We start from the raw sequence: 23358 nt of genomic DNA on the forward strand, positions 1-23358 counted from the left end.
TATGAGAAATGTTATACTTTAGTTATGTTTCATTATATTCTTTTAAAAGAAGTCTTTAACCTAAGTTATATCAAATGTGAAAATCAAGAAAGGCTATAAGCCTTTACATCCTTGTTTAATTTTTAAGCACCTTGTGCTTATTTGAATTTTCAGATAAATGTCCAAAATAGCTTAATTCTAATATCTAAAATATTCACCAAACCTTAATATTGATGCAAATTACTCATTAGTATATCACATTTATATAAAAAGAGAAAAATGCAAAACCAAAAAATGAATGAGTGTTTTAAAGGTTAGAAAGCTTTATAAAGCAAATCACAAATGTAAACTATAAAGGAAGTTGTCTAAAACATGGAAATCTTGGCCAGTCTCTGCTGTTCTTGTTTGAAGTGACCTTCAAAGTAATTAACTTCTATAAAAGATTAAATTTTACTAGTATGTCCTTAAAAAATTAAGTTCATTATCTTTGATATTAAAATTAGATCTCAGAGGCTTTATGATGATCCCCGAACCCTCTATGCGATAATGTTGGTGCATTGCTAATGGGAAAATGCTCACGTTCAGAGAAAAATGTTATAGGAAAAGATGCCAAAGTTAAATTTCCACATAGAATCATCTCAAGAAATGTTCGTACTGCATCACTTCTTTTAAAATGCTCATTTGAAGGGGAAAGCCAACCTATCTTTACTTAAAGGTTGACTACCAGACAATAAAAGCAAAAGAACTACGGACTTCTATATAATCTTTGTCTCTGATATCCCCACACCCATTGTAATAAATACACTGTCAATGTCTCAGCTATGTCAAGAGCCTTGCAGCTCTTCTAGGTTCTAGTCATCCCTCGGCACTATTTGCCTTTTAATAATGTATGTTTTCATTCCTCTGTTTTATTTCATGTTTTGCCTTTGGGCAACTTCCTGGGGATTGTTTTCAGATGTATAGTTATTTATATTTTTCAGAAAAAAGTTTCAAAGGAGTTAAAATAATATCAAATGGTAAGACCATTTAAAATTCAGAAATGTGTTTATTTTGCCTTTAATTTTTAAGGTAATAGATTTTAATTATAACACATTCTAACATTCCTAAATGTCTTCCTCTGAATTCTATGGAAAGCAAATTATTTATTATATATTTACCATATCTATAAAAATATACAGAATGAAAATCAAATGGATATTTAGAATCAGAAAGCTACATCCTTAAAAAATAAACCCACAAAAGCAAGCATCAATTTATACCATAATTGCCTATGAATCCTGGAAAATTTGATTTTGCAATGTTATTTTCACTGATGCCATAGAGAGATATTTGTGTATTGCTGATTCTTATCAGCATCTTCTTTATCCCTACAATAAAACCCCAGATATTTGAGAATCCAGTCCCCTGGGATGGTTTCAAGCATCTCAAACAGTGAACCAGAATTCAGGAAGAAATACATCCCTTCTATTTTATACCAACCTTTTCTGCATATTAACACTCTTCCTTTGGGAGCAAAACATTTGGGAATGAAGGGTAGTCTCTGTGCATCCAGTACCAAAGCAGATAAACCAGCCTGTCAGGGATAGACTACTTGGTCCCATCCAGAGGACGAGATACAGGCACCAGTGTGGAGTTAGAGAATGTGCGTGGGAGGGAGCATGGACTCAAGGCAAAAGCTATTCGTGATCCTCCCTTATGAAAGACATAAATGACTGAAAGATAAACAAGAAGTCTGACCAAATATAAAAATACATGTACAATATGTTGAAAAAGGGCTTGGAAATAGAACAATGAATCTTCAGTTTAAATTATCTTCATTATGTTTTATTAGATAAATACATAAAGAAGTTTTTGATGATTGCCTCCAAAAAGGCATGATAAAAAACATGTTCTATAGAGAATATAATCTTCATATGCATAGCAACCAATTTATCAAAATGTATCATCTCATGATGTGCTTGAACATGTATCTCATATGATCCATAAGAAAGAGTAGACATTTTTTCATCACACCTGTCTCTTTTCAGTTAGTACACTTATTTCTTGTTTACTTCTTACTTGCCCTTATTTCTTCCGGACATTTCCCTATATTTTACTTCCTTCTATGAAGTTAACCACAGTTTTCTGTGGAAGTAAAGCCAAAATCTTTTGGCCTGCAAGATCTCTACCTCATAGTTTCACCCTACATGTCAACCTCCACTGCTTCTGACACTAACCCTTCACTCCAGCCAACTTGTCTTTTGATTGCCTCTATATACCAAGTTTTCCGGGTTGCTGTCTTTGAAATAATAGGATATACATATTGGTTTCTGTCTCTGGTTTCTGGCATAGAGTTTTTAAATCCCTTAGAATCTTCGGGGTGATAGAAGGATTTTGCTCATATGAGGCAAATGCTTGGTGGGCTCCTGGATGGGGGCTGGTCACCAAAAAGACCAAGCCATTATTAGAAGCTTGAAGCTTTCAGCCCCACTCCCCATCTTGCAGAAAGGAGAAGGGGGCTGGAGATGGAGTTAATGATCAATCATGCCTATGGAATAAAGCCTCCATAAAAAAAAAACCTCACAAGTATGGGGTTCAAGTATAGGGTTCAAGAAAACACATCTACATACAAGGAAAGTGGCTTAGCCCAACTCACAGGGGCAGAAGTTCCTATGCTTGGGACCCTTTCAGACCTTGCCCTATGTATCTCTTCATCTGGCCATTCATCTGTATCCTTTATCATATCCTTTATTATATAATAAACTAGTAAATGTAACTTTTTCTCTGAGTTCTGTTAGATGTTCTAGCAAATAATTGAATTCAAAGGAGGAAGACATGAGAACCTCTGATTTGTAGTCATGTTGGATGGAAACTATGAATAACCTGGGGACCTACTACTTAACAATTGGCAACTGAAGTGGGGAGGAGTCTCTCAGGACTGAGCCCTTAACTTATGGGGACTGTGTTAACTCCAGTTAGTGTCAGAAGTGACTGAAATTGTATGACACGTTGCTGGCCTCACAGTGAATTTCTTGGTGTGGAAAAAAACCCATACATCTCATGTAGAAAGTGCTGGGAGCGTGAGTGTGGTACTGCTATAAGAGTGCAGAAGAGACACAGGTCAAGTGAGTTTTTCCTTTACATTTACTTTGATCTTTTTCCAGTTATTCAAACCTAACCATTCTTCAGAGTATAAATTTTGTAATCACTTCCTTCATGAAGTGTGCCCTGACTATACCTAAGGGAAGAATGTGGAGTGAGATGCTTTCAGAGGGCTTTCCTGAGTATCCATCAGAAGCTTTGCCCTTGCATCAATAAGACAATTCTGTACCCTTGTAATTATTTCTGTTGTTTTATATCCCTGAAGCAAGTCCATGTGGAGTTCTATTATTTGCTTTCAAAGGTTTCAAATGAGATATGTGGCAAGTACTACATTTAATGATTGTCTTATACTGTCCTCAATACTCACTATGTAGTGTGTACTTACAGTAGAACTGCTCAAGAAATATTAAGATCTATTCTGTCCAATGTAGTTGCCACTAACCACATGAGACTTTGGGGGTACTGAGATGTGGCTAGTACAAGTTGAAATGTGCTAAGAGTAAAACACACACACACAAGATTTCAAAAAATAGTGTAAACTATCAATATATTTCTATATTGACACATAATGAAATAATATTTATATAAATATTTAAATGAACATTAAAATTATTTTAACATGTCTCTTTTTATCCTTTTAATGTATTTAGCAGAAAATTTTAAATTACATGTGTTGTTAACATGATATTGCACTAGACAGCATTGATTTAAAAAGACTTTTTTTTAAATGTTTTTTTAATTTCTTTCTAGGGGAGAGAGAGAGAGAGAGAGAGAGAGAGAGAGAGAGAGAGACAGCATGAGCAGGGCAGGGTCAGAGAGAGAGGGAATTACAGACTCTGAAACAGGCTCCAGGCTCTGAGCTGGCAGTCAGCACAGAGCCCGACGCGGGGCTTGAACCCACGAACCGCGAGATCATGACCTAAGCAAAAGTCGGATGCTTAACCGACTAAGCCACCCAGGCGCCCCAAGAAATTTTTTTTTTAAACCCGGAAAATGGGAGGGAAAATTCCTATTTCTCAGAAGTTTTAAAATTTACAGGAAAATTTAAAGTTGTATCTTATAAATTTAGAATGTCTATGAGTACCTAGAAATTGACACTGAGGACTTTGTTTATGACATATAAGCTTAGGTCCATTCTTAGCTACGTTATTCTTCTCAGATATACAATTATATTCAAGTTAACGACCATTAGAAAAATCAGTAAATAAAACATTATTGCTCAACCATATGTACTCTACAGCAAATCTTTAGTGATTGAAAGTTTAAGGCAGAAACAGGATTATTTTATTTCATTCTGCTTCAATCACTGAAAAAAATTCATGTATTTGAATGCAAGTCACTTTAATCTTCAGGCTTGAGAACATGATCATTATTTCTGTTACAAGTTATCATTTCAAATAACATAGTTTTTTAAGTTTCAACATAACTAAGTTTAAAAGTTAAATTTCTGTCAGAGGGTCTAGTATGAAATGACTCAGTCTCTGAACACATTAAAAATATAAATATTTTATGAGTTTCAGCTGGAAATTTATACTGTGTGCCAAAGAGAATTTATCATCAATACAGGCAGTACTTACTTGATACTTTTGCAGGTTTTTCTGCTAAAAAAAAGGAAGAAAACAAGTTTTGTTTAACTCAGATAAAATGCAAAGAAATTATACATTCATGGACTACATGAAAGTATCTACATCTTTTGACTTTCTTATTGTTGAAGAGTTATTGAAAGAATATAACTATTGCCTGACAACATGAGTCTTTAAATGTATTAAATGATTTTCTGTGAAATATTAAAAAAGATATTAATTATTATGGATGTTACAACATATTTACATTTTTAAACAATAAAATCAGCAGGATCTTTGTTAAATTAAATGTTTTGGTTCAACTTTAATTATAACTAAGTTGAGTAAAATTACTTTGTATGATGTAATTGATCTAAATATTTATTTAACGTTTCCAAATTCCATAAAACATATCATTGAGAATTATTTTCCTTTCAAAGATAATAATGATGAATAATGAAACCTTAAAAAGCAACATGCAAAATCAGTTTAATTTTTCATAATCATTTGTCTATTAGTTTCAATGAGAGACTATAATTCTCAAAGTAGTATCTTCTTACATTAAAGTATATGTATGTAGGGCAAAAATATAAAGTGAAATGATTATCTCAAATATTATAACAGACATTCTAACTTCTTGAAGAAAAAAAAACAAAACCCAAAGATTGGTAACATCTACATTCTACCAACATTAGTCTAATTTTTTTTTTTTAGTATAGTGGAGACATATTCTTACATAAGTTTCAGGTTTATAACTTGGTTTGACAAGTTTATACATTATGTTGTGTTCATCACAAGTGTAGCTACCATCCCAACATTAGTCTAATTTAAAGGGCTTGAAAATATAAATTTTTAAAGGAATCTGAATTACATGATTTACTTTGAGACTTGCAGTTTGTAATATAAACCTAAGGATTATTAATGACAATAGAAAGATTTTTAGAAAATATTTTTTTCATTTGAGATACTTATGGTTTTAGTGATATTACAGCCACATACTTGATGTATAAAAACAAAATAATTTAGAAAAATACTTCAGTAAGGCTCATGTGTTATTATTTTTCCTTTAAAAATACTATTACTGGCTAACAGACAAGAACTTAAAAAGGAGTACAATAAACATTTATTGAAGTACAATGATCTGTCTGTTGGATGAAAGAATAAATAAGAATGTGCCTCTCAACTAGCTCCAGGTTAGTCTTGTGCTTTCATTTATCATAATTTGTCCCTACTGTGTATTCACAATATAAAAGACCTTGGAAATGATGGACTCACACATTGGGGTAAGAAGGGAGTTTCTGTCCAATGTCTGATTCCTTTGTACAACCCTCTAGTTGTGGTTTAATCAGACCACTCCCTTGGTAACATTTGTTTTCTTTAGGGGTACATTTTTTGTTTGGGCTGCTATGATTGGTAGAAAGCTTCTCCTGTATGTGCCGCAGTGTAAAGGGTAGGGGAGTGTGATCAAATGGGTTTAACTGCTAAGTCTTTGGCGTCATATTTACTTGGAGTCAAATCCTGCCTCTACCATATAAACACTCGGAGATGTTAGACTTCCCTTCATCGCACTCACCTTATCTTTAGATTGGGCATCATTGGGTCTGTACTAAGGATTAAATGAACTAATAGGATTAGTTAGGAAAGGATGTACCAGTGAGTTTTTTAAGTAACATATCTTCTCATTCTTCTGGCTAATTATCCTAAAAGATGTTAGACAATATTTTAAAAGTTAAGAAAGTTAAATAGGGTGTCTGGGTGGCTCAGTTGGTTGAGCGCCCGACTTTGGCTCAGGTCGTGATCTCACGGTCAGTGGGTTCGAGCCCTGCATTGGGCTCTGTGCTGACAGCTAGCTCAGAGCCTGGAGCCTGCTGCAGATTCTGTGTCTTACTCTCTCTCTAACCCTCCCCTGCACACACTGTCTCTCTCTCTCTCAGAAATTAAAAAAAAAAAATTTAAACAAAGGTTGAAAAATAAAATTTATGCCCCTTTATGCTTCTACAGATTTGGTTTGTTCTTAATCTAAATTTTACCATCTAGTATGACTGATAATTACATGTCTAAATTACTCTGATGAATTATATGTGTCACTATGTCCTGTCATTTTGGGCCTACATAATACAGTAAGCAGAAGAAGGAACCAGTGAAAACTAGACTCATTCTCTCTCCCCACACACTGAAGATCTAGAAATCTACTATGAATGAAAATAACTGTTCAATTATGGCATGTTTACTTAGCACCTTAAAATTTAAAATACATAGGGGCACCTGGGTGGCTCAGCCCGTTAAGCGTCTCACTTCGGCTCAGGTCATGATCTCATGGTTCATGGGTTCGAGTCCCACGTCAGGCTCTGTGCTGACAGCTAACTCAGAGCGTGGAGCTTGTTTCAGATTCTGTATCTTCCTCTCTCTCTGACCCTCCCATGTTCATGCTGTCTCTCTTTCTCTCTCTCTCTCTCAGAAATAAATAAAACATAAGAAAAAATTTAAAACACTTAAATACCATTACCTTTTGAATTAATTAGATTTTTAAAAATTATATCACTCAGATTACATGATTCAGTTACAACATCTATTTATAGCTTTTTGATAATCAAATCACCAAAAAACGTCGTTCTTATTTTAGGTAAAAGACATCTCCCTGCCATGCTCATGCTGGCATTTTCCCTCTACCATCCACTTTTTGAATTAAAGGCCAATTTTAGATAATAAAAGTATTTATTATTTTGGCTGTATATTTGTAAATATAGCTCTATCTGTTTTACCAGTGTATCATTTTTGACCTTATGCATTTTATGAAAGTCTTTTGTAGTAGAGAAATTTATCTTCCGGTATGTGCTGGAATATTCTATAAAATGCTTATGTTGTTAGTAGTAGTTTTGATTTCATCACATTGGCTAGTTTTCCACTAAAATGTAAACTTCCTGCTAGATTTCCTACCTCTCCACTTCTGCTCCTAGCAGAAGTATATAGCTGGTAAACTATTTGCTTTAAAAAATTTAGTGTTAAGTGCAAATATAATATAGCCACCTACATACCAACTTAGCAACTGAGTATTTACAAGGCAGATTCAAGATTACCTTTTGTCACATTGTGTGATTGAAGACTTTCTTTTCTTGTTGAGACTGTTGATAAGAAAAATGTAAATTAAACTATGAATTTTTAAAGAGAATTTTCATAAGAATTTTGGCTCACTTCACTAAGCTTTGGGAAAATAGGAATAATCTAAACACTGTAAATATTTTCTCAGGGTGATTTAAAAATTTTTTACCTTCTTCTAACATCTAACAAAAGTAAATGTCATCAGTAGAGATTGTTTTGTTTGCATAAACAGGGATATAACACAATTGCATTGATTACAGTATTTAAACTAACTAGAATCTACAAACAATTGATCATTCTATGTAATTGAATTGGGGATAAACAAAACATCTGTCTTCTTTTATAATTAACAATCTTTTTGATATGTCTAAGAATGCTTTCCTCTTGATTCAATAGAATATTTCTCTGATAATTAAGGTCTTTGTAGGTTTTTTTCAGATACCTGCATTGAAAATCAGTAATTATCGTATTATATTTTGTAGTTTACCAAATAAATACATCCAGTGTTAAGAAAAATAGCAACTTTATGATGCAGTTTCTAGACTTGCTGCTCACCGATGGTGCAACACATACTTATTGGGACTGGCCTGTCATCCATCGCTCCTTTGCCATGGCCATTACCACATATCCACTGATTGTTTTCCACATTTCTTTTTTAAATCACCTTAGCTCTCATCATGTACACAAAAAGTTTTCTTTTAAAGTGATATAATCAAACCTCAACTCAATATTTGCTTCAGGTCTTTGCATTTCACGTTTCAATCTTTAAAAAAAATTACCTTTTTCTTCTTTAAGATGTTTCATTTCTGCTTTTTCTGTAGAGAAAAGTAAAGGTAGCTTTGAGTCATATATCACATTTATTCATAGGTCTTCCTAAGGTTTGGAATTAAATTTTTTGTAGTTTATATTCACATTTCAGGCATTATATGAAAAAAATTCTATGATGTTAATTTAGAAATAACAGAACCTAAATTTCTATTATCTTTGGATATCTAATAAGTGATATCTACACCTTTTGCATGGAAAATCCTATGGTGAATTGCAAATCTGATACAATCTTTAAAATCACTGCCCACATTTTCATGAATTGCTTTTAAGTGATATAATTTGTATAATTCCGTGTTTTTTATTGTGCTTTTATTGTTAATTTGATGCTTATGTCTTTAAATATCATCTTTACCTTTACTCTCTTTTTCAGGTTTTTCAATTTTCTTCTTCCCTAGGAGGGAAAATAAAATAACAAGAAATTATCAGTTTCAAAGACATGATTCTTACTCAATCTTGAAGTAAACAGTTGGAGACAGGACTTAATCCCATAAGTGTAGGGACTTAGGGCTCTGCTTTTTCAAGATGTAAAGGAAGAGTGTACCTCCCATGTGTGAGAACATATGTATTTTCATTATGCTTATTCGGCTTATATTCAGTCACCTGTATAACAGAGACTCCTCCGTTTTTCTTTTTATATTTTTTTAATGTACTTCGAAGTACAGTTAGAGGAAACTATTCTTTTATTAAATGTAAACTAGTAACAACAGGAAAAACATCTGAATTTCAATTGTTTTCTTAAGGAAATGAGCATTTGACTGGTGCTATGGATGCTCGATAAATAAAACAATGGAATAAAAACAATGAGAGTCACAAACTATCTCCAAACTAAAAGTGGACACAGGTGTTTCAAAAACAGTTTCAGTTGATTGATGATTTTCTTCAACTGTATTTATCAGACCAGAGTGAGAAGAAAGTCAATACGTAATGAGTGACAAGCAAGTATGTAGTGGGAATGTTGCATATGTTTCTCATTTAATACTTATAACAAGCCTTCTGGGAAGTCGTTTGCCTGTTCTACAGATGAGGAAACCAGGAAGCTGAGCTGGTTAAGTGATTTTCCCAAATGTTACACAGCTAGATAGATAAATTTACATACAGATCTGTTTCCATAGATCTATGTTACCTCCTTTGGAAAAGTAAATATTTACCTGATTCTGTGACTTCTGATGTTTCCTCTTTAGATAAAAAAAAAAAAAGATATATAGAAAAAGAAAAGGAAAGAATAAATTTGTATTTCAGTAGCATACAATTGTGCTTTATCTCCAGGTATTTCCTATTCAATTCCACTGGTAATGACAATAAACGTGTATACTCAAAATGGCAAAGAAACTAATATCTCTGAAAACTGTAACTAGAAATCTATTTTGAACTTAGAACTGCTCTACAGATGAATCTAAAACAGTCTAATCTTATACAGTAGAATAATCAATTTTAAGTGCTTTGCTTGGTTTTCTTAATTACAAGTTATAAACCTCCGCTTCACACACTTTTAATTTGATCTTCATACATACGTATGTGCATGCATTGATTCATTGAATATTTATAAAGCAACTACATGTATAAGATGTTATACTAAATGCAATGGGTGGGGTCATGGGATGATACTGAAAAATATCTCAGAAATAAATTCAGATCATGGTGACTATTGTCACAGTAGTGAGACAAGAAATAAAATGCTACTTGTCTTTAGTCTATGAAAATAGAGAACCAGCCTTTCTTTTGTTCTTTCAGTTAATTCATAGACCAATAATATTTTAAAATATAACATGGCAGGTTTTCAAAAATGTATTTTTCCTCAAATTCAGTGAAAATGATAACATTTTCTATAAACCTAATAGATTTAATTATCAGTCTTCCATAACTTTTCTGGAAGCTATATTCAAAATTCAAGAAAAATTAACATATTTTATAATAATGATGATGAAAGATGAATGATGAGTCATAAACAAAACAGCATTTACAAATGATTATGATGATAGTTTAGATTAGCATTCTACTTTTGACTTCCAACCCTTAAATTTTGCAATACTCTATATCCATAGCAATAAAAACTAGGTGTGCTAAAGATTTTCTCCAACTCAAAGGCAACATTTAATGTTTTAACATAAAATTCATTTAGAAGGAAATTGTAGCTGCATTTGTAAGGAATCTGTCATGACACTCTTAAGGAATCAGTCTATTCCTTGGCATTTCAAAACGTTAGATATAGCTGCTAGATTGAAATGCACAGATTTTTACTGCAGGTTAAAGTCTAGGTCATAATGTAACAGTAATAAATAATAATTAATTTTTATGAAATTGCACAAAACTGTATTAATTTTCAACACTGTATTAACTGTTATATTCATATTATTGCTTGGAATGTCAAAATAAAACAGTGATTGTGAAAAAAAACAATTCACCTGCAGGCTTTAAAAAAGTAAGATAATAAAAGGCTCATGTGCTTAAAATTAAATAATTGGAGACAGGTATTACATGTTCTAAATTTTTCTTAACCCAACAGTGACTATTAGAGGGATCTCCATACTGTGTTTACTCAGTACATCCTAATGAACAAAAGGAAGTACATTAAGGAAAGTTGCAATGGCTATTTTCTAAACAGGCATTAGTTAGCATGGTAAATGTATTAATTAAACAGGCATGACAACAGAAACACATTTTAGGCACTCTCTCACATGTCCTGGTACAATGTGCTAATAGGTGCTCAATAAAGAAATGCTCAAGGATTAATCCACATTATTCTTTGCCAATCAGAATCATTTACATAGGTGATGGCATAATGGCTCTCACATTAATAGACATATTGCCCTTTCTCTGTGGCATATAAACTTCAGAGAGATTATAGAATTAAAATAATTAAATATCAAATTTTTAATTTTAAAAATCTACACTTACTTGAAGTTGATTTGGGTTTGTCTAAAAAGTAAAAAAGAAAAGAAAACCAGAATTACTTTCCACACCTAGGTAAAATATCAGCCCTTTATATTCATATATCTGTCTGTTTGAGTTATAATAGGAAAGGCTAAACTTGTATTAAAATAAGCAATATAAAATGTTTTCTGAGTAATTTTAAAGTCATAACCCTGATGAATTCCTTATAGAAGATATTGTATAGCTTTCAAATATAGAATCCTCTTGGTCTCTCTTTATTCCTATAAACCTCATGTTTGATTTGATGCAATATGAATGCTCACAATAATTTGAATGCCATACTATTTCTGAATAGCATAAAATGCATATTCTACCATCATCTTTGCAGAATACATGATAATATTAATTAATAGTAACTATCTAAGTCCCCTGATGCAGTATTTTAAATGAAGAAACTGATTTTATAAAATCTCAGGGGGAATAGATGAGTGATAGATGAAAAGCACAAAACTATACCATCCAAATACATGATCTCTTTCTCCAAAATTCGTTGTCTTCTAAGATTATTAGCTAAAAACATGAATTATGCAGTCATACACCTAAATATCCATTTATTTAAAAAAATGGTGACAACATGTGGACATGATTGTGAACAATTAAAATCATTCAAAATTGGGCCAACTAACTCCAATTCATTAACCGCAGGAATATAAATTGATACAACTTATATCAGAGAACAATTAGAATTATCTATAAAAATTACATTGCATATGCCATTTCACTAAAATACTGTAAGAAATTTTACTCCAAAGATAAATTCACAAAACTATGCTGGCAGATATATTTATTATTGTATATCATTCTAGAAATCTTGTTAGACAACTTAAACATGCCAATCAGAGATTAGTTAAGTAAACTGTACAACTATCCAATAGAATACTATTAATGTAGAAATTCTCCACTTGTTGAGATTAAACAATTTGCAAAATAAATTCTTAAATTAAAAAATCTAGGGACAGGGTAACATAGAGTATTTCATAATTTGTGTAAAAAAATAAAAGTGGGGGTTATTTTATATATGTATGTGTGTATATTTATGTTATGTATATATGTTGCTAGAAGGAGACAATAAGAACTAACAGTAAATTACCTATTGGATATTTTGGGAAGGGGAACTGGTAGAATAGGGAAAAATAGAGAAGAGATATTTTCACAATTAGCTAATTGTGTATAGTGTATGCCTTTGTGTTTGAACCATCCCAATTATTTTAGTTTTAAAAATTGTATTAAAAATACAAAAATAGTATTTTTTAAAGGATTAAGTGAACACTTATATATTTTATATTTAAGATAAGATTTCAAGCTGAAATTCATTAGTTTTCAGTAAAATGTAATTTGGCAAGATATTTTACAATACTATTAACAGTGAATTGAGTTAATCAGTATGACAGATGACGCTGATATTGACAACAGTGAAAGGGGCTTGTGAATCATGAAAGCAAATACTATTTTGTTAGTGCCGCTGTATTATAACCATACGAGATCCTTAACTAGAACAAGATGAGGGCTACTAGAGGGGAGGTGGACAGGGGGTGGACTAAATGAGTGATGAGTATTAAGGAGGGCACTTGTTGGGATGAGCATTGGATGTTATATGTAAGTGATGAATCACCAAGTCTACTCCTGAAACCAATATTACACTATGTGTTACATAACGAGAATTTAAATAAAAATGCGAAACCAAAAAATGCCACTGTATTATAATAGTATGTTTGGCAATCATATGCATACTGGTTATAATACTTAACAAAATGTATGATTGCCAGCAATAACACAACCTGTCAGATAAACTAGATTTTACTATAAAACCACAAGACTAAAAAATACCAGGATATAAAATGAAAAATACTTATAGGCTTTGTCCTAATTTTTAAATATAATAAAAATAGTGAATTAAGACAGAATGTAAAAACACCTGTTTTTATAGATGGAGATTCTTTTTCTTGATGCTCAGGTTTTTCTAGAAAGAGAAATTAAAATTAATTGGCAATCTGTGGACTATTTGTGTAGCAAGCATTTCTTATTTATGTGTTTGCAAGTGATCCTCCGTTTATATGGGAAGCATGCCCTCTAAGTCATTTGCAGGTTGGAACACAGAAAGCATATTGCCATAGAAACACATTATAAACAAGGTCAGGTTCATTCTCAGGGCAACCTGTAAGAAGGTACAAAAGTACTAGCCTTCTTGAGGCCGCGTGGTATAAGAAGAAGCTAGACTACGACAAAGAGGAGAATAAAAAGGATTTTTCCTTCTCTGCCGAAGGTAGAGTCATTCCTTAGGAATACTTTAAAGCAGATGACATTTGTCTTTGACATTTCACAAGCTCCCCTTTATACCTTTCTGACTCCTTCTAGTTCCTTTCTTGCAAGATCAGAAGTGATTTGTGCTGGACATTATTTTACTGTTGAAAATTGAACCTAGACCCACCCTATGCCATAAAGTACTGCATTTTGTATTTTCATTTTCCTGGATCTCTTATTCTTTCCAGGTCCAGTTAGAACTCCCACTGATGAACCTCAGTTAACTCTAGGACGTGACAAGTGGGATCAAATGTGTAACTGATATCTCTCTTAGTCCTCTGAAAAATACTTGGAGTAAAAACAATAGGAGATCTCCCTCTTTCATCAAAAGTGGGATTTCAAATGAAGCCATTATTGGTAAGATACATTGAATGGAGTTGAGAATATTTGGAAATATTTGGATCATTGCCAAGTGTTAGTTCTTTCTAATCACCCTGGGTTAGTCCTCCTGAGCTGTTACTGAGGTTCATCTGTCCTTTATTCTCTCACTCCTGAATATGGAGATTCTAAACGTACCACTATGTTTCCCCAACATCATGCACCAGCAGTGAAGTATGTGGGAAGATGTGGAACCTATCTGGTCATAAGACTAAACTGGATATTTGTAAATTAGGGTTTGATAGCACTTAAGAATACACTTTCATGAACTCAATTTGCTTAAATGTTAATATTAAACAAGCATGCAAAATAAAATTGAAAGGTTGATATTCAACTTCTTCAACTGTCATAAAAGCAGCACTACAGAAGTATAAGGATTACAGTAACAATAATCGTATAAAATACATATTCAAAACACATGCAACAGGTTCCAGGATGTGAATATGTTCTATTAGGCTACACACATTTGCATATTATCTCCTGAAACCACTTATATGGTCTCCTATTGATCTCACCAAATTCATCTTTAGACCACGTCAATCCTTTTTTGAAACGGGATCCAGAATATTTTTGACCAACAGCCAATCATGCTTTCACTGAAGTTGTTTCATAAATACACCACATTCAAGGACCAACATCAAAATTTGGAGGCAGTTTTGGACTTATTCACTACCTGTATGACAAGAGGCTATTGCCTTTCTGAGTCCAAACTCTCTGCCACTGTAATCTCTCTATCGTTCCTGAGCAGTAAGTTCACACTCCTAAGAAAAGTTCATGATTTTAATAAACAAATGGTAATATGGTTATAGTCTCATGGATTTTGAGACTACAGTCTACCTACAGTATAATTAATTCTACTTAAAGTAAACAAATCAAAAGCAATAAGTGGTTCATAACACTGATAATTATATATCAGTTATTTTCCTTTGTTATTCACTATGTGTGTTTGAGAGATTGCCTGTTTAATTTTTTAGTGCTATTTTATAACTTCTAAGGAATTGCTCTTTTAGTATTAGTAATGGTGATACAACTTTCAGAGATTTCTTCTGGATTATTATAGCAAAGTATTAGTAATGAAAGGCAAAGATGTCAACTCAAAGCTATAGCAAAACCTTATTTTGTCATCTATATAGTTAATTTAGACTTAGGCAACACTAAAATTAACAATTAAAGAAAAAAGCAAATTGTTAAAGACAAAATAGCCAAGCAATATTTTTCAGATTTTAGTCTATTCATCTCTTACTTGCTGGTTTGAGCTTGACTGTAAAAAGTGGAGAAAAGTAAATGGCATATTGATGAGTGGAAACCATTGAAAAGAAATAACTCTTAAGCATCTGTGTTTATTTCTTTTAATTTTAGGTTTTCTTCTTATATTAAGCGATTCCATTCTCTCTAAACACTATCATTCCACTGGCAGCAAATATATCAATCGTATCATTTGCTGAAAAATTATGACACAGGAAATGTATGTGAAATTTAAAGCAATCTATATATTTGGCACACAAATGCAGGGGGCTAGCTTCTTGATAATCCCTAAATACCCATATAACTAAATGAAATACTCAGGGGGTCACATTAATACCTTAGGGTGCACATTAGAGGAACGTTAGCTGAAATTATGAGCTTTGACAATGGCTGTAATAGAGTACAGAGGACATATGAAGTGCTGTGTAAATGGCCTTATAAGGTTTCTTTCTTTCTCATGTGTTAATACTCTATAATTATATAAATAATTAGTTCTTTCCTGAATTCTATTATATTTTCCACTGAGAAACTGTATTTAAATCCTGATTATCATTATTATCTCAGTTAAAATGAAGAAATTACTTCACAGACTTTTTCCTTTGAAATGATGTTTTAGTAAGAAATGGGACTCTATTAACTTCCAGTTGGCCAGGTGGGTAGAATTTCCATGTTGGAATTCAATGGAAAAGATTCAGTGGTTTAGGATGTCAGGTGAGATGAAGACTCTTATTCATCTCTCTAGGAAAGAACTTCAGAATGGGAGAAGTGTGTGGATTCCTTTTTTCTCCCCACATGAAACACGGGCAGATGAACTGTTTTAATATTATACGTTCTGGGTTGTTCAACCAGTTCAGTGTCCAACTCTTGGTTTCAGCTCAGGTCATGATTTCACAGTTTCATGAGCTTGAGCCCTGCATCAGACTCAGTACTGGAACTGTGGAGCCTGCTTGGGATTTTCTCTCTCTCCCTCTCTCTGTCCCTCCCTGCTCGAGTGCTGTCTCTGTCTCTTTCAAAATAAATAGATAAACTTAAAAATAAGCTAAAGTTAAAATAAAATAAGATTAAACATCTAATAGTATATGATAATCAATGTATTACTTGGATTACCTTATAAGTTATATGCAAGCTTAGATCAAGTACACTTAAAAATTAAAGTGTATATTTTTATAGTTTATATTTGTCTAGTTTTCCACTGCTAATTCATTGAGTATATATTTTAGTTACTCATAAAAATTCACAATCTTAGAATTTATGGCACTAAAATTCTATACACTTCAGTGAAAACGAGTGTGTGTGTGTGTGTATCCCTGTAACAAAGCTGATACACAGAAGAAAAATATGAAATATTTTACTTACCTGTTTTTTCTATTGTGGTAGCTTTTACCTGCTTGACAACTTTTTCTTCTGTGATAGGAAAAAATGTTAACACAAGTAGGAAAGTTAAATGCATTAGTATAAAACAGTGACATAAGTCAACTTTAATATTTTGTATTCTCTTTGAAACAACACCAATACTGAGAAAAACTTAGCATTTTGTTTTGTTTTGTTTTTCAAATAAAGCAGCAAGCTATATCTTTAATTCAAATTGGATGGAACACAAAGAAAAAGTGTCCAGCTGCAGACGTCCTTTGCAGATTTTTGCCATTAAAGTTTTCCTAATTGGAATTGTCCCCTAACCTGCCAATACACACTCTATTCCTTGCCTTCACTGTATTTCACTTTATTCATCTATGCAGGGGTTGTTTTATAAAACACATATCTTTTTTTTAAATAATTGAATTAGAACAGGAAGAAGCGATTTTTTATTTTTCTTGTGCAAAATACCTCCCTGAGAATCCAGGATTAGCCTAGGGACCCAAGGTTGTTTTTTGTTTTTGTTTTTTTATGGTGCACAGCTGGAGAAGGGCAAAGTGATACATTTCTAGGATATCTTCTGTCCTCTATGTTTTTAAAGACATGATCAAAGAGATTTGGGTTGGTGTAGAGAGATTATTACAATGATCCTATGTAAAATGAAACTTTTCAATGATTCAGCAGTGGGAATGAATCAATTAGAAAGTTTCCCTGGGAAGCAGAATTTAGAATACGAATATTATCACTAAAATACAAGAAAGGTGTGACAGTGTGCATGCTGTACACTCTCTGTATTTCAGCTCAAAATGACTGACATTTGGTACAGTCAAGAAAATAACAGGGTTTTATTATTCATTAAATGAGGAGGTTCTAAGGTTCTGATTATGTCAATATAGACAGTGATTCTTGACTCTTCACACGACAGCTCTGCTTTTTCTATTCCTATAGCTTCTTTTGTTGGTGTGTCATGTACTTTAAAGCATCGGCCAGTGAAAGCAAATGGACTCAAACCCATTGCACACAGTTTTCCTAAAGTAAAAAATTTACAAGTATAAGCAAAATGTTTCTTAAGGTATGCTTAGAGAAAGTATGCTTTTATCTTATTAAAGATTCTGGCCTAATCACATTTACAACTTTGGGTAAACAATTCAGCCTGGAATCAAAGACACTAAGGCTTGGGACTGGTTCAAAATTAAACTCATACTTGATTAGAGTAAATGAAAACTTCAAAGTTTTTAGTCTTAAATAAAACACAATTAATACATTTGTTTTGGTAAGTTCTGTGTCTCTCTTGATGAGCAGAACACACTGCCTTAACTTTACCTTCTCCAACATATAAGACCAGGGATGGAATTTAAAAAAAAAAAAAAAACAGGAGCTAAGACAAAGATGGAGAAAGAAAAGAAGAAGAAAGGAAAGAGGAAGAAATGTTGATTTCCTTTTCTTGGAATTTTTGGAATCTAAGATGATCATTGTCAATGAGCCATTCTGAATTGTAAGTTTCCCAAGGCTGCTTTGCCCCATGCAGAACAGAACAAAACAAAAAATGGAGCCCATTCACCTCAGTGCTGAAGGTGATGATCTTCTTACTCAGCTAAGTATCTGATGGGATAGACTAACAGTCTAGTTACACCTGACAGGTCAAGTCCTCAGTTCCAAAAATATTATGAAGATGACTAAAATTGGAGATGTTATAGAAGTTGGATGACTTAAGACTTGAATCATCCCTAAAAACTTTAGATTCGACATTAAGCTTTTCATCCTGCTGGTACCGGAACACAGAGCGACACTTTGATACTATAGATAGCACCTGCAAAATACCTGCTTTACCATGAGAAACAGTCTTTTCCGGTTTTGCTCTGTCCTGTTCTGAAAATAATAAAAAGAAAATCTTTTCAGCTGTTTAGAAGCTTTATAAATTAACATATGGTGATTTTTTCCTCTGTCCCATAGGCCAGTGATTTGTTAAGCAGAAAATAACAGACACATTTCAAAAAATGTGTCCACAGAGAAAAACTGTTTCTAAATTTTCATGCAACTTTAGTTTAAATGAAAACTTAATGATTTTGATCGCATGAAAACGATATACCAAGAATTCTTATTTACTTTAAGTACTTATATTTTCCAAAAGATAGGTTGTAATAAAGCATAAATACTAAAGCATAGAAAACAAATATATATTCCTGGAAATATTTAAAATTTTCTTGTCAAAAGTCTATGTAAACATTATAGATAAAATTAATACATGTACTATATTTGAGTTTTTTCAGATGAAGTTCAAAAGGAAACCTTTATATATAAAAAAGCAGAATCAATTAAATTCCTTGCAAAATTATGTTATTTACAATAATAAATAAAAATTTGAAATGACAGTAGGCCTAACTAGAAGTTTTCAATAGTATTGGGCTTCTGGTTTTAAAAAAAAGGAAAATGCAAAATATTTCCATCTGCTAACATTCATCTGCAGCAAAAAAAAAAAAAAAACAACAATACTGTCAGGAAAATAAATCGTAAGACAGTACTTAGGCATTCATAAGCTTTGATATGTTAAAAATATATTATTTATAAGAGAAACTAGGATCAAGTTTCTGATCAGTTACTAGATAAGCTTTGGTGAGAATTAAAGGGGTATGATAGTATCGTATTTACATTTAAACTTGAATTCTTGAATTTCCTGACATTGAGGAATATTGCTACGTAATTTTTTATAGTGAAGAAATAGCTTCCATGGAGCCTGAGGGTTTTTTTTTTAACTTGCCTCAGGTCAGTGGCTAGTTGGTACCGGAGCTAGGACTTAAAACACTATTTAGCAAGATAAACTTGGAAAGGTCACCCTGGTTTTAGGTCAATGTTACTTCCTAATTAAATAATCATTAGTCTGGGACAATTTCTTAGTGAGTGCACCCAAAGTTTTGAGTAAATCCAACATGGGCAGAATCTTAGCTCCAACATTTATTAGCTTGAAAATCTTGGAAAAAAATTATTTTCTCAATATAATCTATTGAACTGTTTCCACACACATTAAATATGAATAATAATTATGTTACAAGTCTCTCATAATGATATAATGAAAATAAAAATCCTAAGCTATTCCTTAGCTCATTAGCTCATAACAGATGTTTAATAAATTCTTGTCATTTTTCTCTTCAAATCCCAGTAGTCTATGATCCTGTGATTTTATCATTGCTATGTCATTGGAAATAAGCCTGCAAATTAAATATGATAATACTAGAGTTGAAGGACCCCCAAAAATGTCTCTTGAAACCTAAAGCACTTGCTGTGGTTCATTTAAGGCCATATTCTAGGTGTTTTTGCCTACAGGATGTCCTCATTCTCAGCTAATCCAATGATATAAAACCATACTGAGCAACAGAGTAAGAAAAACAATGAGGCTCTGGGACACTGTAAGTCTCCATTGGTGGGTGGTAAGCCTCTTTCAGTTCTATGATGAAGGCAATATCAGCTCTGTATCTATTTAAAAATAAAAATATTTGTTACCTGGTTTTGCTTCCTTTTTAACTTGTGACTCTAAAGGGAAGGAAAAAGGCAGAAATTTTTAAATCTGAGAAAATGAACTAGAGCACAAATTCACTTTTAGAAATCATTTTTATTCCATCTACCATAATTAAAAAGGTAGAATTTTACTAAAAATTATTTCAGTTTCCTGCTGGTTTTTTAGTGCTAGAAATTTTTTTTAAGTTTATTTATTTATTTTGAGAGAGAAAGCGAGTGTGTAGGTGGGAGCAGGAGAAGGGCAGAAAGAGAAGGAGAGAGAGAGAATCCCAAGCAGAATTCACACTGTCAGTGCAGAGCCTGACACAGGGCTCGACTCCACCAACCAGGAGATCTAATGACCTGAGAAGAAATCAAGAGTCAGATGCTTAACAGACTGATTCACTCAGGAGCCCCAGGGCTGAACTATAAAAGACACAGTAGTTAATATCATGCCATGTACTTACCTGTCATTAAGTTGTTGCTACTGCTGATTGATTTCAATTAGAAAAATCTGTTTTCTCAAGATGATTATTGTAGAGTATAATTTCCATGTCAGTATAAGATGAATGATTTGATGGCAGGAATAGGAAGAGTATCTTTGAAATATATCTAATTGAGTTCTTATATGATTTAGAAATTTAGAAAAATAGGGTATGGTTTGAATTGTGTCCCACAAAAAGATATGTTAAAGTCTTAACCTGCCATACATCAGAATGTGACCTTATTTGGAAATAGGATTGTTGCAGATATGATTAGTTAAGGTAAGATGAGGTCATACTCGAGCAGGGTGGGTTCTTAATCCAATCTGACTGGTGTCCTTACAAGGAGAGAAAAAGAGACACGGAAAGAGACACATAGGGAGATGTAGGCTATGTAATGGTGGAGGCAGAGATGAAAGTGATGGATCTATAAACCAAGGGATCAGGATTGCTCCCAACATCATATGCTTGAAGAAACAAGGAAAGATTCTCTTCTACATGTTTCAAAGGGAGCATGGCTTTGCTGACATCATGATTTTGGACTTCAAGCTTCTCAAACTGTGAGATAGTAAATTTGTCTTGTTTTAAGCTACCCAGTTTGTGATACTTTATTCCAGTTACCCAGGGAAACCAATAGTGTTTGGTACCAGGATATGGGATGCTGCTATAACAAATATATATAAATGTGAAAGTGGCTTTGGAACATGGGATGGATGTTACATATGTTTGCCTGGTGCTGATGAGAAGAGGCTGGAAGATTCTGAGACACTTGATTTAAAAAAAAAGCCTAGATTGCCTTGAAAAGTTTATTGGCAGAAATACAGACATCAGAATCTATTCTGCTGAGGACTTAGAATTGGCAAGACCTATGAAGAAAGCATCTAATAATTTAGAAAACATATATACCATTATCAAATACATATATCAACAAAATGCTGCTAGAAATAGGAATGTTGAATGTGCTTCTGGTGAGGTCTGAGAAGGAAATGAGGAACACGTAATTGAATACTGCAGGGTGATCTTTGATATAAAGTGGCAGACAACTTGGCTAAATTGTGTTCCTCAGATGGGGTACGTGAAAACGTGCCCCATGGGGTTACTAAAGTTGAAACTAGCAGAAGGTTTAAAGCTTGTTTTTCGGGGAACTGTTTCCTTCTAGTTAGATATTATGTCTTTTCCAACTCCACTAAAAAATCCACTAGCTGTCTCCACAGAGGCATGGACTCAAGGTCCGCTTATATGATTCCAACCTATGAACAAGCTGGCTCTGAATTTCTTACCTGAGAAAATAAGCCTAAGACCCCATCCAGGTTATACCAGCTCTCAGAGAGTGTCCATAGCTCCTTCTTCTTGTCCTAAGATAACCTCCTGATGTCAGGGGATGAATTTTGCTTTGTTTTGGTGTTAAGTCTCCACCCCAAAGTGAATATGGGATGGATGTTATGTATATGTTTGCCTGCTGCATATGCTCCAGCTTTCCTCATGAATAATCATAAATTCTCCACCCCTTTCATTAATATGTATGTAATCTCCTACCCTGAATCTCCCTTTTAAAAACCCCACTCCTTAACTGGGAAACTGGGAGATGGTTTTTGGACATCAATTCAAGGTTGAATGTAGCAACCTTTCCTTTCCAACAAAAGGAAATACTCTTTGGAGTATTGGCTTTTCAGTGGTAAACAGCCGAACTTGGGTTTCAGTAACAGAAGGTAGAATTTCTAAGTGAAGAAAGTGGTTTAGCTGAAGAAATTTCCAATTAAAGTGTGGAAGTTGCAACCTGATTTCTCCTTGCTGCATATACTAAAGGTGAGAGAAAAGACAAATTGAGGAGTGAATTGTTAAGCAAAAAGAACCAGCATTTGATGTTTTGGAAAATTCTCAACCTATCGAGATAGGGTGTCCTGGATACAGAGCAAAAAGAGTGACCAGACAAACTTGCAAGTCCAATCTACCCACCTCAGTAGAAGGTAGGAACAGAGATGTAGTTATTATGAGGAAAGATCCGTGTAGGACACTCTTTGTCCAGTGGCATGGACCTCATCAATTGAATGCAGAGCTGGTCACGTTTGTGAGAATTCTAGGCAAGTAAAAAAGATTGGCCTGGGCTGGAATGGACAGAGAGCAAATACCAACTCTAAGAGAAGAGCCATGGATTAAAAGTCCTGGGCTGATGGGGAGAGAGAGCAGGGCTGCCACCTGGGGGCCCTGTGGAAAGACAGAGCCAGCACCCAGGCAGGCCTAGAGGACCCACTATTCAGCCAACGAGAATATTCTTGGATCCTGACATCTGATGGAATTTTCCTTCTATGTTTTTTTTTTTAATTTATTTGGGACCCATAATTCTGTCTTTTCCTTTTGGTTTTTTCCCTTTTGAAATGGGAATTTCTATCTTAGCTTGTTCCACTATTTTATTTTGGAAGCAGATAATTTGTTTCTTGTTTTTGCAGATGGAGAGAAATTTTCTGCGAGAAGAATCATACCCTGGGTTTCATCCATACATGCTTAAGATAATGAGATTTGGGGCTTTGAATTGATGAAATGTTGGACTTAGCTGTAACTAAAATGGTTGTGACTTTTTAAAAAATAGTTTATTTATTTTTGAGACAGAGAGAGACAGGGCACGAGTG

General features: G+C 33.3%; 1 protein-coding gene across 1 annotated transcript in view; it reads right to left on the minus strand.

Moving 5' to 3' along the window:
• TRDN (triadin) overlaps positions 1-23358 on the minus strand; it is a 338537-nt gene that overhangs the window by 24780 nt on the left and 290399 nt on the right. The window contains exons 27-37 of the mRNA XM_077752724.1: positions 20256-20285; positions 18579-18656; positions 16761-16808; positions 15403-15420; positions 13396-13440; positions 11445-11465; positions 9698-9724; positions 8902-8940; positions 8501-8536; positions 7700-7744; positions 4638-4661 (exon numbers count right to left, since the gene is read on the minus strand). Of these exons, the coding sequence (XP_077608850.1) occupies positions 4638-4661; positions 7700-7744; positions 8501-8536; positions 8902-8940; positions 9698-9724; positions 11445-11465; positions 13396-13440; positions 15403-15420; positions 16761-16808; positions 18579-18656; positions 20256-20285 (411 nt within the window). The remainder of the gene's footprint in view (positions 1-4637; positions 4662-7699; positions 7745-8500; positions 8537-8901; positions 8941-9697; positions 9725-11444; positions 11466-13395; positions 13441-15402; positions 15421-16760; positions 16809-18578; positions 18657-20255; positions 20286-23358) is intronic.

Source organism: Crocuta crocuta, unplaced genomic scaffold (assembly GCF_008692635.1).
Source record: "Crocuta crocuta isolate KB4526 unplaced genomic scaffold, BGI_CrCroc_1.0 scaffold230, whole genome shotgun sequence".
Lineage (NCBI taxonomy): Eukaryota > Metazoa > Chordata > Mammalia > Carnivora > Hyaenidae > Crocuta > Crocuta crocuta.